Here is a 15,969-nt window from a genome sequence, read left to right as displayed (position 1 = left end):
GGCAACCAACCAATCAATACACATTTATTGGTCAACTGATTAGGTTCTGGGAACTAAGGAAGGGAACATAAGCAAAGAAGACCTGATGCTCTTTAGCAAGAGTAACAGAGAGAATGACAACACCCATCGATAAAAATAGAAAGTCAGGAGAAAGATTGATTTGTTTTGTTTAGTTTGGAGGGAGGTGGAAACAATGATTTAAATTGTGAACATTTTGCATTTGATAATAAGATATCCAGGTAGGGATATCCATCTGGCAGAAATATAGAGCTGAGCCTTGGGAGAGGGGTTGGGGCTGGATATACAGATTTAGAGGCAAGGACTGATTAGAAGGCGTACCTCAAGTCTTTTTTGTGAAAGGTACCGCAGAGAGTAAAAGTTTAGAGAAGTAAGAGAAGAGAGCTTGGGACTGAACTCTAGGGGATACCTACATCAGGCAGGCATTGGTATTAAAACCCGTGAAGAGAAGGCCTAGACATAGACATAGGAACATTACAAAAAACTAGCAAACTTTTTAAACATTCATTTTTCTCCTCAAGTGTATTTGGTATAACTGATTTGTTATATTACCATGAGGACCTGGTGTAGCAGATAGAGGGCCAGCCTTGGAAGCCTGAAGATGAGGGTTCAAGTCCTGTCTCTGATGTATACTAGCTGTGTGACTCTGAGCGAGGAATTTAAACTGTCAGGGCCCTAGACAACTTTTTAAATATTGGAAGTGACCAATTGCTGATTTATATTGATGGAAAGTTTCCAAACCAGGAATTCCTTTTCACAGATGAAATCAGAGGTCTGAACCAAAAAAAAAAGTTAATGTATGTGTATAAATGTGTATATGTTTGAATGTATATATGTGTGAGTTCTACACATTTCCTAATAATTGTGGAAAACAGAATTGGTTCTGTGTGCTCTTTCTTTTCTCAGAAAGACACATGTATTTGGCCATGCTAATGGACTGGGAGCAGTGTTTCAGATAACCTAAAAGGAATCTTTATACTTGTCTTTGGAAGCATTATATATGTATATGTTATAGCAGATTTACCCTTCTAATTATGCTTGGCTTAGGAAAATACTAAAATTAGTTTGAATTTCCTGAGCACACACTGGCCGGCTGGTGGGGGGGAGGTGACTGAGAATGTGCTAAGCTTGAAGCCATGGTAATATCTCTTCATATCTCCGGCTTTCCAGACACCCCATCGCAGAGGGTACAGTTTATTCTTGGAACCGAAGATGATGACGAGGAACACATTCCTCATGACCTTTTCACAGAGCTTGATGAGATTTGCTGGCGTGAAGGTGAGGATGCCGAATGGCGAGAGACAGCCAGGTGAGGATTTGGGGGCATTATGTTTCTAGTCATCAGTAGTAATTCATGGTACAGTGAACATTTGTAAACCCCATTAAGGTCCGAAAAAGAGATCTCTAATGGAAAGCATACATAGCAAGCAACCCAGAGTATTACTATCTGATATTCCTCATCCAGATGTATATTATTGTGGTATATAAGTCAGAATGAAATGTGAATGTAGTAATTATAGTAAACAATAAGAGTCAGCAGTAGCTGCGTCATTGAAGACAAGTGGTCACATACATTGTCTGCCTTCAGCAAAAGATTAAAGCAAACATGAGTTTACTTTCTGAGTTTATTATATCTCTCTCTTCACCTGTCTGTTCATACTGCTGCTGAATAAGTGAGTGATCCTGAGTGAAAACTTGAGTGTAGAATCTTTGTGAAGAATGAGTCAAAATTATGAAATGTGACTTGATGACATGAAATCTTTGGAGTGGCTACCACAAAATGATCCTTGGGTAGATGGAGAAAAAATACATTTATACACACATAAATATGTATATGTAAAATATATATTCATATATATGTGTGCATATATATATACCCTTCTACATAATGTTCCCCAAACATCTTTAACTTTCAAGTATTTTTTAGACGCCAACTTTTTTTTAAATAAGGAATTTATTACTTTACAAAGTAATTTGAAAGTAATGAGTTAAATTCCAGTTTGACTTTTACATGGTTCCCACCATTACAGCACTCAGACATTTTACCTTGTGACTGAAAAGCACTATATAAAAATAAACTATTTTTAGTAGTAAAAAATATATATGTAGTGGTCATAAACATAACCATATTTATGTTATCCTTTCAGTCAATTGAGTGGGGGGAAAAAACAATATTGTTTTGCATGCTGTAGCCAAAGCACCTGGTTGGTTTATCATATTTGGTTGTGGGGGTAAAATCTTTATTTTTTTTTTAGAAATGCCATACAGTTCCTTTAAGAATATTTTCTTTTATAATATCCCTATAAGACAAATTGAAACTTTGCTTTTATAACAAAAGTCAATGAAACCTTGAACACCAATTAATTGTAATCTAATACAGAATTCTGCCTCCCGAAATGATTGTCTGCCTCCTGTTTGGCTGAGGATTAATCCTTTAAGCACTATAGTCTATTTTTGTTTAAATTTTCATTGAGAAAGCTTTCTAAAATGCAATAGTAAACTTTTCTTGCCTAGTAAGTATAGCATATTTCATATTGTTTAATCATTCTTTTTATAATATATCTTGTATCACATTAGTTAATTATTATGAATGTAGGATCACAGAATCTTGGGGTTAGGAAAGACCTTAGAGGTCATCCAGTAAACATTCCTTATACAACATCCTATCATGTGGTCAAGTCTTCCAGTCATGATAATTTCTCTTCTTCTTAAGACGATTCATTCCAGTTGAGGCAGCTTTAATTTTTAGAAAGGTCTTTCTTATGTAGAATTGAAATCTACTTCTTTATAAATCCTAACAATTATTCCTAGTTCTTCCCTCAGGAGTATGATATCACCTAAAGTATTTTACAGATTTTAATACTCCACTCCCAACCTTATTTATAAGTTTTTTCTTTAGGTCAAAATATCTGGTTCCTTCAACCAGATGGTACAGTTTTATCCATGGTAGAACTGGAAGAGAAAAAAGGGTCAGAGTACTATGGTGACTTGCTCAATCATCCAGGGAATGAGCAGTGCAGCTGAGATTTGTACCCAGACCTTGTGAGTCCCAAACCAGGATTCTTTGCACTAATCCATATCTTCAGATCTTACTCATATTTTGGCTTTTTCATAGTTGGCATCGTTGACCTAACCATTAGCTTCCTGGTCTATGTCTGCCTTTACATTAGGAAAGAGATTGCAGACAGTTATTCTGTTAATTGACAGCTATAATAATCCAGGAATCAGAAAATTCAGTTCATAGATGGCTGCTACAGTCCAGGAGTCATGTGATGAAGTTGTGGACTTGAACAGAAGTCATAGTAATGGAAGGAAAGGGCATATTTGATGGACAAATGAACAGAAGAAACAATAAAATTCTTTAAAAAGAATTTGGTGATGAGATTCTGGACTGGGATGGTGATAAGACATTATGAATTGGAGAGGCATTTTACAGAAATAATCAAGATCAAATTAACTAATTTGGAGGAGGAGAAGGGACAAAGGTAGTGCTAAGGCTTTAAACCTATTCCTGGGAAAGTGGTGGACCAGAAATTCTACAAATGTATTTTAGGCAAAACTGACTAAGCCAAGTTATATTAGAGCAATGAGGAATTATTCATTCTACCATCTCTTATACTTTTCCATATAGAATATAGGAGAGGAGATAATTTTGGAAAAAAGATAAAGATAATACCAAATGCAAGCTATCAAATGTATCCCACTTCATTGTTGTTTGATTGAGCAAAGCAGTGAAATGTGTAGTATTGATGTTTCCTTCCATCTCTAGGAATCTGTCATTCTGTGAAAGCAGCAACTGTCAGTATCAGAGGTTAAGAGGTAGTGCAATGTAATGCATAAGGTGCTGAACTTGGAGTCAGATCTGGTTCAGATCCTACCCCTTACACTAACTAGTTAGGTAACTATGCGCAAATAAATAGAGATAATAGAATCTATTGATCTTACCTCATAAGGTTGTTGTGAAGCTCAAATGAAATAAAGTATACCAAGCATTTTGTAACCTGTAAAGGGCTTTATACATATCTATTATTAATATTATTTTAACAGTCGAGGAAATGTTTTTTCTGTTTTCATGTCTATGATATTTTAAAAGGAAAACTCAATCATTGCATCATTATAATCATCGTAATTAATAATAATAATAAATAGCTAGGTGCCAGACCTGGAGTGAGGAAGACTCCTCTTCCTAAGTTCCAATTTGGCCTTAGACACTTACTAGCTGAGAAACCCTGGCAAGTCACTTAACCCTATTTGCCTCAGTTTCCTCATCTGTAAAATGAGCTGGAGAAGGAAATGGCAAACCACCCCACTATCTTTGCCAAGAAAACCCCAAATGAGGTCACAAAGAATCAGACACTACTGAATAACAAAATAATAATAATAGCTAATATATAAAGTAAAGTTCAGCATTTTATGCTATACCACCCAACTGCCCTTGCTCAATTGTGATGGAAAAGAGCTGGATTTACAGCAGTTCACATGAACAAGAAGGAAGTGGTGGAAAGGGATAGTTAATTGACTGAAAGCTTAAAATAATATAACTCTAATAATGGCTCATATTTGTATATAACTTGAAGGTTTTGTAAAGAATTTTACATGCACTATCTCATTTGATTTTTTCAATGACCCTGAAGGAGTAGAAGCTCTCATCCCCATTTTACAGATAAGAAACTGATACCTGGGTTAAGACATTTGCTTAGTGTCTCACAGTTAGCTCTAAGGAGAGTTTCAAACCCGAGCCTTCTTAACTCCAAGCCCTGCAATGAAGCCACCAATATGCTACTTGTCAGTAAGAGTCAATTTTATTATGTGGTTTCAAAACAAATTTGAAGTTTTAGATGGGACTAAAAAAAAAAGGAAATAGTAAAGATCCAGAACCATGATGGTCTCATCATACTGTGCATTATTCAAACACATTTGAAGTATGCTGCTTTGTTCAATTTTGTGCCACATTTTAAGAGGAGCATTAGCAAAGTAGAATGCATCCATATGAGGACAACCAAGATGGCATGGGGGTCAAAAACATGTGCTTCCATGGAAAGAGGACTAGATTTGGAGTGAAAGGATCCTGCAGCATTCTACACCTATAGATTAAAATCTATAAAATCAAGAGAATGAGGCATATTTCCTCATCCCTTCTCTGGAGCCAAATCAGAACTTATAATTAAATGGCATCTCATCTTATTGTTCCTTCAGCTTATGTTGTTATAATCAGTATGTATTTTGTTTTCCCAATTCTGTTTATTTCACTTGCGGCATCATTTTGCAGGACCAAGCTGGGCTTCTCTGCCTGTGCTTGCTCTTAAAATGTCCATCTGGGCAATGATTCTATTACCAAATCCTACTCTCTAAAAGCCAATTTTATTAGAATGCTCCTATGCTCAAAAACTTTTAAATGATTCTTCTACTTTAATGTAGAATAATATCAGCTCAGCCTTGCCTTCAAAACTATCCAGAAACTGATCATATATGACTCAATACAAATCTCCCATTCCAAACACACTGGATGTTCAATGTCTCCCAAATATTCCATGGTTGTTCTTGACTCCAAAATTTTACTGATTTCCCCTTTCTAGAATTCCCTTCTTTTCCTGTCCACCTAGTCAAGCATAACTGAACCTTCAGGATTCAGCTCCAAAGAGGCCTCCCTTGACAACCCTGGCTTACAGGGTTTTTAATCCTTTCTCTGAACTCCTAGAGCACTTATGTTGGACACATTTTGGAGCTTATTATTTCCTTGTTTTATTGTTTATTGAGGTTCCTTTTCGATTGTAATCTAAACTAAACAATATAGCAAAATGCTTCAGCAGGTTTTGCATCCTTTTTTTTCCCTAATGGGACCACTTATGAAAGGTTCCAGTTCATAAAAAACATGAAAAAAGTCTTTGTTTTTCTGATAGTTGTAGGTCCTTGCACCTGGGATATTTAGTTCTTGGGCAAGAAAGGTATTGATGACTCAGTAGGCAGGAACCTATTCTGAAAAACCTACATAGTAGGTGCTCAGGAACGCAAGGGATAAATATCACCTTACACAATGAAAATTAACACAATGTTTTTCATTTATTATCTTGCCTACTTGTTTTCTTTTATTTTGTGCATTCAAACATCAATAGCATATCAGGAAATAACCATTTTAAATCATAGTGTGATTGGTTATTTATAAGTTACACGTGCTCTGGAATATGAACATACATAGAGTTTGAATGCAAATCCAGCCTTAGACACATATCAGTTGTGTGACTGTGGGCAAGTCACTTGACCAGTTTGCCTCAGTTTCCTCACCTCTAAAATGGGGATAATAACAGCACCTACCCTGAAGGGTTGTTGCAAGGATCAAATGCTATAATATTTGTAAAGTTCTTAGCACAGTGCCTATCACATGGTAGGTGCTATATGACTGCTTACTCCCTTCCCCTTTGTGAAGCAGAAACTTTATTAAAAGTTCCATTTTGGTAGAAAAAGAAATCTCTAATGGGAAGCACTAAAGAAAGGTGATATGAACTGGCTTCTATCTATTCTCTGGGCTTTAAGAGTCAGAGACTAGACCTCTATGGTATTACTATAGGAAACATCATTTGTCTTAGACATTAAAACACATTATTGTCTGACGTGGGGCCAGAGGTGTTTATTAAGCCACGCTTAATTAAAAGTAGCATTACATGGATATTGTGGGTTTTATTTTTTTAATTTTGGAATGATTAGTTAATCTTTTTTTCTTCAGAAATTCATTCTGAATGCATTTGTTTAGTCTGTTAAGCCCTTCCTGAAAGTATTACTAGCGTACCTCCCCATAGGGTGGACCTGACGCTGTGTTCTTGAAGGCTAAGTCAGTGGAATGCAAGCCCTGGCAGGTCCTAACAAGTAGGAAAGGCTTTGATTAAATGTTAGAATTATTTGTCAGGTCTGAGGACTGGCCTAGCTAAGTATTGTGTATGTCCCTTTCTTTCCATTCGTATTGTTACTACTCTTACGTCAGTCCTCATCATCTCTCAGTTGGACTTTCTCTCATCATCTCTCAGTTGGACTTTTGCAAAAGTCTCCTAATTTCATCCCTTCTTCAAGTCCGTCTCCCTCCCATCCATCCTCCAATCAGCTGCCAAAATTATTTTCATAAAAAGCCAGTGTGATCATTCCACCCTCTATTTTTTTAAACTTCAGCAGTTCCCTGTTGTCTCCATGGTAGTTTATCTTGCCATGATTCCTACTAATGTTGTAGATAGCTACGTGTCACAGTAGGTTCAGGCATCAGGAAGACTTCAGTTCCGGTCCAGCCTCAGATACCTACCATGTCTGTGACCCTGGGCAAATCACTTAGCTTCTGCTTTATTTCCTTCATCCGTAAGATGGAGATAATAGAATAAAACTTCTGGGGTCATTGTGAAGATAAAATGAGAGAATATTTGTAAAGTGCTTTGCCAACCTTAAAGTGCTATTTCAGTCCTAGCTATTATTACTTAATATACATCTAAAACCAAGGAATTAACTCTGAGTCTTCTAATACCAAATTTTCAAATGACATAACTGTGGGCTCTAGAGCTGAAAGAGACCTTAGAAATAAGTTTATAGTAATGTTTTAATAGAAATCCATTTTATACGAGAATGCAAGGGCAATTTCCTCCATACATGCCGTATGTATGACTTTATTACAATCTGATAATAGTAATAATGAATATGATGAATGGCTTATTAACCCTAACATTTATTTACACTAAGCTTATTAACCCTTACTAACACTAAAGTTATTACTATAGGATAACAGAAGGAAGTGGTCTAATTGTTAATTATTTCATACTTTAGTGTATCAGAAGAATGTCTTTGAGAGAAGGGAATGTTTCACTCTTCAGTTTCTATCCCCATCACTTAGCACAATATCTGGCACATAGCAATCCTTTAATAATTTTTTTATTGATGATTGTTTGAGTGATCTATGATCTCATTGAAGAGAGTACTTCCTTCTCTGGTTTATATCACAGCTCATCCCTGCCCTTTCATATAATGAGAATTTTGTCCATGGCCATCCACAAATGTATCCCAGAGGATCCACAAAATGTACTTTCTCTGGATCTTTTAATGTCTGTGGCTTGCAGTGCAGCTCATAGGCTGTCCACGTATTATCCTTTTGTTCTTTTTACATGACCGGCTCATGTCCCATTCTGCTGCCATGAATAATGACATTTATGCCACTTCTAGTGCACGAGTTTTTTATGGTGATGTGCTGCAGCCTACTTATTACCACCAAGTGTTTTTCCATTGTCCTTGGAATCACCCTGATTCTCACTGTGACAATTTGTGTGATCAGAACTAGCAAATACGCCAATAGGAAGGCACCCAAGTCCAAAGAAAAGGAAGGAGGGAGAGTACACATGGCAAGGCAAGTTCTAATTCCATTAGTCTGGATTTACTTAGATATGCTTCTGTAGTCTTTATAAATTCCTTGTGCTGCTATATGATATTCAGTGAAACAGCTGATGCTCAGTCAAAATGGTAACAGATATTGAAGAGGAGTGTAGATGAGTGTTGGCTGAAGCTCAATACCCCTGGGAACAAGAGAACAAATTTAACTTAAATGAGGAAAAGGGTTGAGATATATAGTAAATTTTAAAGTCACAAAGCTGCATTGTCTTGAAATATCAAGTTGGTCCAATAAAGACAGATTTCAGAAGTATTTATTACTTGTCTGCTTCTGCTACTATAGTTTCATTCTAAGAAATCCAAGAGAAAAACAATTTTTTTTTTGTCAAGGACCAGCTACACTCAAGAGTTTAAATCGTAGAGAAAGTGACAATCTGTGTTGATAGGAGGAGTCTCCTCATCTGGGAGTTCTTTATATCAATTGTTATAGATCCAATCCCTATCTCTATAGCAGTCCAAGCAAAATTAATAATTTACTAACAGATGACACATATAGAACATTTATAACATTCTACAAACATTTATGAAGTACTTGCTGCTTTAGGTATTTTTAAAAATTATAAAAAGTCCTTGCTCTCAATAACTTCTAATCTAATAGGGTAATGAAACATTCACACAGATAAATAGAATCTAAATTAATATTGATGAAGGCCTAAAGGAATATAATAATAATTGCTATCATTTATATAGCATTTCAAGGTTTACAAAGTGCTTTCTATGTTATCTCATTTGATCCTCATGGCAACTCTGCAAGGTACATGCCCAATTTACAGATGAGGAAACTGAGGCTGAGAGACATTTTGTGACTTACCCAGGGTCTCATAGCTAGTAAATACCTGAGGCAGAATTCAAACTCGGGTCTCCCTGATACCAAATCCATAATTGCCCACTGTACTACCTAGATACCTCTAGTGTATGTAGTAATAGGGGGGCAGCTTAGGCAGATCATTGCTAGAAGGAGGAGTCAAGATGTAAAGAAACAGAATTCTAAATCTAGGGCAGTCAAGATGTGAGAAACAAGAACAAATGTACAGACAGGTAACAGCATGAGAAGTGTCCAGGGGATGTTGAATAATCCTGTTGGTCTACAAAGTAGAATAGATGAGACTAAGTCAGATGGAGAAGTGGCCCCTAACAGACTGTGGAAAGCCTTGAAAACCCAGCTAAGGACTTTAAACTTTATTCAGGAGTCAGTGGTGACCTATTGAAGATTTTTGAGAAGAGGAGATGGTGTAATTGCATCTATGCATTAGCAAGCTTATTAGCATTATCTCTGGGCAGGCTAGATTAAAGAAGAGGGAGAACACTAGGGAAGCTGTTCCAGTAATCCTAGGGAGAGATGATTTAGGACCTGCACTAGGTTGGTGGTAGTAGGAACGGTAAGGGAGAGAAGAGATGCCAGAGAAGCAAATAGGATTATTTTTATCAACATATTGCACATGTCATCTGTACCACATTTTGAATTCACTTGTCAGCCATCACAGCCAAATAAATCTTAACCAAAGTTTTAGATTGGGAAGCTACATTTTTGAATCCTAGATATTAGGAATGTTTGTTAAAAACCAGCTGTTCTCTTTTTAAGGCCCTAAAACAAGCCATATGATAAGACTAATGAAATCAACACAATTACAGTGTCCTTTTTGTAAACAACATCTAACGTTATTAATAGACTAGCACACACAGATACCACAGCTGTGCTTTGTGGAGGGCATATGGCTGACTTCTCATGACTATCCTCTAATAGTTCTTTATACAAATGTTTTGAAGAGGCAAAGCAGTGTGGAGCAGACAGGCCTCAGATACATAAACAGTTGTGGGAAATAGGATTACTCCATCAAAATAAATTGACTGATGTCATGAAGACCCTTGACATTCAAGGCTATTACAGGTTCAAGTCTACTGCAATTATTTTTTCCGATGGCATTTAAAATGCAAAAAAAAAACATTGATTGAGAGCAATGGATTTTTCTAAGTCTCTAATTTTGGGTGTAGTTTATGTAAGCCTCCACATAATGTTTGTAAATTCTTCCTGACTCTGGGCCTATACAAGTTTTTTTTAAATCAGATAGCTAATACCTTTCTCTTGAGATTTTTATTATTTTTCTCAAGTTTATAATTTGGGGTGATATTGCAGCCCTGGTTGTTTCCGACAGTATAAAGGAATAAAGAATCAAACAAACAGTTGAGGAAGTTAACAGAAGTAGAGGACATAATAGTGTTAAAGAAAAAAATCCTAAACTTATTTCCAAATTTCAAAAGAATTTTAGTTTTCATTCTATTTAGCAAATATTTATGTAGCACGTAATGTATGCAAGGCACTGTGCTGGGTTCTGGAATTACAAAAACAAAAGCAAAATAGCCCTTGTCCTTAAGGAACTTATATTTTACTAAAAGCATTTAACATGTAAACAGAGGGCAAATACACAAGATGGACAGTCATTTCAAGAGAGAGGGGATTGGTAATAATTTAGGTTAAGAGGGTTAGGAAAGGCCTTCTTCAGGAAGAGGCATCTGAGCAGTGCTTTAAAAAGAAGCTTGAGTTTTTCTGAGCAGAAATGACAAGGACTTCACTCCAGACATAGGGTGTTATTTGTTCAAGGGTATTGGAGCAGGACATCATCTTTGGAAAGTACATAGGAGATTATCACAGAAGCATTCACAAATGCCTTTAAAGTACAGCTCAGACTCCTCTTCCTCAACAAGGCCTTTTCTAACTCTCAAAAGTTTTCAAAGATTCCTAGAGACTTAGAATGGGCATATTCAGAGAGGGCACAAGCCATGTACACACATTGCATATTCTGCACAGTGCTCAGCGTGTTGTGCAGTGTGGTTGATATACTAGACAGTCCCTTAATCTTTCCTTATACCACCCCAACTACTAGTGGATTCCCTTCCAAAATTACCTGTAATTCATTTTGCAAATATTATGTACATACTTTTATATATGGATATACACATTATATAGACATATATATTTATTTATAATATCTTTCCAATTAGAATGTAAACTCCTTGAGAGCGAAGAGTATTTGTGCTCTTTCTTTGTATCCCCAGCACTGACATTGTTCCTGGAACATATGTGCTTGTTGATTGACTCTTTAATAAAGGGAGTTACCTCCCTAGGAGTTTCCTTTACCAATGAAATCCCAGGTCTGGTTGTCTATCTATCTTTCCATTTATCTGTCTGTCTATCTGTCTATCTATCTATCTATCTATCTATCTATCTATCTATCATCTCTCTGTCTATACATCTACATCTACATATATAGATATATATATATGTATATGTATATATAAATGTGTATGTGTATATATATGCACATAATACATTATCCTCATATGTGTATGTCTGTGTATATATTAGGTAGTTTAGCTTAGTGAATAGAGAATTGGCCTTAGAGCCAAGAAGACCTGGCCTTCAGGACCTTCAAGTCCCACTCTGACTCAGTGCTCTAGACAACTTTCAAAGATTCTAGGTTGCAGAAAAGGTGATAACCTGAATTGGTATAGAAAATTCTTCACTGGGAGTTCCCTATACAAGTCCACTCTCTATTTGTATTTCTCTCTCTGTCTCTGCCTCTCTGTCTCTCTCTCTTGTCTCTCTCTGTCTCTCTGTCTCTCACAGCAACCTTGGGAGGTAGGTGCTATTTATTATCTCCATTTTACAGTTGAAGAAACTGAGGTTAAATGACTTGCCCAAGGTCACATAGGAAGTGCCCAAGGTTAGATTTGAACTTAAGTCTTCCATATCCATTGTGACACTAGGAAAATGACTCCAACCTAAACATTTTGCAATTGAATATGTACTTAGGGAGTTCTAAGCCCTGACATAAATTTGATGGGTTCCAGGACTATTATTTTGTTTCTTTGAGTTGAGTGGAAAACCACACATGTTCTCATCACCCGAATGCTGGCCACCAGGTGGTATATTTTTCTGGCCACTATAATTCCTAAAGATAACCTAGTAAGGTGAAGAGGAGTTATAGTTTTTGTTGATGGAGGGAGTGGCCCTACCAATTATTTGCAGATCCTTGAAGCAGTGGCACGCGTGCATCTGCATGTTAGGATCTAGAGGTAAGTGTTGTGGAATTTACAAATGTGATTTTAGAAAATTAAATATACCTTGAAATCTTTGGCAAAGCCTGGTTGGTATCAGTATGATACCTACTAAGAACCTCCATATTTGCATATTACAGTGTTAATCAGTCAACAAGCGTTTACTGAATTCTTACTATGTGCCCTATCCCTGGAATTCTGTATAAATTTGGCCCCTCAGCCCCTCAGATGGATACCAGAAGAAACATTCTGCTTCCAGGCAGGATATTGTCTAGGGCACCATTACTGTATCTACTAAAGGCCTGAATCACCCAAGGATGTAACTCAGAATTTGCCATCATCACCACCAAACAACTGATTAGAACTTTGCAACATTAGTTTCCAGGAACTCTTTAATCCCTTTCCTAGGAGTCCTGAGCCCCTAGTTTGAAAAAGCATTTTCTTGTTTTGCATTAACTGTTATCTCTTGCTTTTGTAAATGGTGTCTGGAGGATTGAAATAAAAGGTAGATGTTTTGTGACTTATCATATGATAAGTGTTGATTTCTAGGAAAATAGACTTTTACTGTAAAGGAAAAGCTAAAAGTGTATTTCAGAGAGGATTTAGTAGCTTCAAAGACCAGGTAATCCCAAGGCTTAAATTTAATGTCCTTTGAAAAATAAAGCTATTCTCTCTTATAAAATTAGGACTCTTTCTACCTCTCCCACTCATTCTTTTGCTTCATCATGACCTTTGGACCCTTAATTCCTGCCTAATTCACCCAGCTATCAACTTGTCCCAGCCTTACTTTCTTCCTTACCCCCTCTTGAACTAATCTCAATCAGTCATTCCAGTAAATCCCTCACCTCTACCCTTGAAACTTTTGCCCCTTTGTCCATTATTCCCCCTAACATGCAACCTTCTACAACACCCCCATTCTCCCCTTCCATTCTCATTATTTTGTGGCCAAAAGCTGCTGGAACAAATCATCCATTTGTGCTGAGTGTGTCCACTACAGATTTATGCCATTTAATCTCAGCTGGTTGTTCATCACAATGTAGGGATCTTTTTATTCATGTCTTATTAACTCTCTGATCATATTCCTGACAGTAACCATTCCAAATCTTCACTTTTCATTTTGAGAATCCAGTTCTACCCCTCACTTCTCACTCTTAGCAAATGACCTTACCTCTTACCTTATTGAGAAAATGGAGGTCATCTAACTTTAATATCCTTAAGTCACGTCTCTACTTCTTTAAATCTCTTTATCTTTTCCTGTCTTCTGTGGAGTCTCAAGTAACCTTTTTCTTTATAAAGAGCCGCCTTCCACTTGTGTCCTCAATTCCTTCCCATCACACTTGGGCCCTTGCTCTGTCATCCCTTTTCTTGAATAATTTCAGTTGATCTCTGTACTTTCCCTTTACCTTGATTCCCCCACAAGCTATTGTTCTATCTCATCTCCCCACTTAAAGCCAGACTTCCCGGAAGTGTTGTCTGCTACTCTTTGCTTGTGCTTCCTCATTGCCTATCACTCAACTCTCTGCTAATTATATCTTTCCTCATGACTTTCTTGACATTGAAATTACTAAGGTCAGCAGTGGTTTCCTTGACAAAACCAATGGCCTTTCCTTAGTCTTCATTCACCTTGGTCTCTCTGCAATATTTGGCACTACTTATCACTTTTCCTTGGTATTCTCACATTCCTTTACTTTGGGGACATTTCACACTAAAGAGTCTACTATTCTGGCCCTGCTATTTGCCTTTTGATGGCCTCTTCTCATCTTTAAATGTGAATTTCCTCCAAGATCTGGTCTTTGATCCTTTACATCCTCTACTTTCAAATCTTCATACAATTTCACGATTTCCATTCGAACCTTTTAACCTCCAGTCTCTTCCGAGAATTCCAGCCCTGTACTCCCGGCTGCCTCCTAGATTTCATCTACATGCTATCCCAACTACACCTCTCACTCAACATGTCTAAAATTTATCTAAGGGGCAGCTAGATGGCACAGTGGGTAGAGCACTGGCCCTGGAGTCAGGAAGACCTGAGTTCAAATCCAGCCTCAGACCAAACACTTGACACTTACTAGCTGTGTGACCCTGGGCAAGTCATTTAACCCCAATTGCCTAAAGATTTTTAAAAAAAATAGAAAAAGATAAAATTTATCTTACTGTTTTCTTCACTCCTTCCTTTAAATTCTCTATTTCTATTGATGGCATTTTTGAAATCTGAGAATCATCCTTATCCTTTCTTTCTCTTTCACTTCCCACATGAAGTCATTTTCCAAGTATTATTGGTACTACATCCACTAGATCTCATGAATCTTCTTCCCTCTTTTCCGCTCCCACTGAAACACCCTGATTCAGACTTTTCTTACCTCTTGCCTAGAATGTTATGATTGCCTCCTAACTGATATCCCTGCTTCTAATTTCTGCCCTTTCCAGTCCATCCTGCACACTGTGACTCTTCCCTAATTGTATTCTACCCCTAGTGAAAAACCTTCAGTAGATTCAAATCATCTACTTCTAAGAAAGTTTAAGCTTCTGATCCTGTCATTCAAGGCCCACTACAATCTAACTCTAACCTATTTCTTTAACCTTATTTTATGCCACTCACCCTTTTCTCTATTCTGTGTCTCAGCCAAACTTGATCATTCACTGTTTCCTATTCTCATTTTCCATCTTGTCCCTTCTGTGTCCCGTAGGTGAATGGATTCCTCCCTCTACCATCCACATTGCCACCTTTTAAAACCCTTTATTTCTTTCAGGGTACAATTCAGGTACCTATTTACACAGCTGAGAATGATCTTTCCTTACTGAAATTTATCAAACCACTTTGCTTAAAATTCTGTTTTGAATTTACTATGTATATTCTGCCTTGTATCACAGTATTTTGAGTACATGATTTATTCCCCATCCCCTATTAAATTGTAAGCTCCAAGAAGGCAAGGTCAGTGTCATTCTTTTTTGTAATACCAATACATAATAGGTACTTATTAAATTTCTTCTTAGTTGTACTAGAAGATCTAGTTATGCTAGAAGATGAAGAGCTAGAAGGGACCTTGGGGACTGAATTGACCAGAAAATTTTTAAGGATTTTTCCTCAGTGCAATAGATAATTTTTTCAGGCATATTTATTGGACTAATATGTTATAATTTCTAGATGGATGGCAGCACTGAAACAACTGCACATCTTCATATTTCCAAAGACTTAAAGGAGCTAAATTTGAAACATTCTCCCCTAAATTATGGTCTACTTTCCTACATCTTTTCCCAAGTTCATTCTGACCTTTTAAGAACCTAATGCTCAAAGTTCCCATTTTATTTATTATCCTTTACAGCCCTAGATACTAGAATTGAGATTTTAAACCTAACAATATTCTTTGGTCATAAAACTACCAGTGTGTCCTTCCTTTTAATGTATTCTTTGTGCCTGGAAATAACATATTTCAAAGGTATAGTATGTGATAGAAGATTTAATTGAAATTATACCTGTCCCATGGT

General features: G+C 36.8%; 1 protein-coding gene across 3 annotated transcripts in view; it reads left to right on the top strand.

Annotated features, from left to right (window-relative positions):
* SLC4A10 (solute carrier family 4 member 10) overlaps nucleotides 1–15,969 on the top strand; it is a 257,305-nt gene that overhangs the window by 107,178 nt on the left and 134,158 nt on the right. For all 3 annotated transcript variants that reach the window (XM_027865793.1, XM_027865794.1, XM_027865792.1), the window contains exon 4: nucleotides 1,189–1,327. In XM_027865793.1, the coding sequence (XP_027721594.1) occupies nucleotides 1,189–1,327 (139 nt within the window). The remainder of the gene's footprint in view (nucleotides 1–1,188; nucleotides 1,328–15,969) is intronic.

The sequence above is a fragment of the Vombatus ursinus genome, unplaced genomic scaffold, assembly GCF_900497805.2.
Source record: "Vombatus ursinus unplaced genomic scaffold, bare-nosed wombat genome assembly UNPS02014779.1, whole genome shotgun sequence".
NCBI classification, from domain to species: domain Eukaryota; kingdom Metazoa; phylum Chordata; class Mammalia; order Diprotodontia; family Vombatidae; genus Vombatus; species Vombatus ursinus.
The sequence above is the reverse complement of the archived record's forward strand: the minus strand, read 5'-3'. Positions and strand labels throughout refer to the sequence as shown.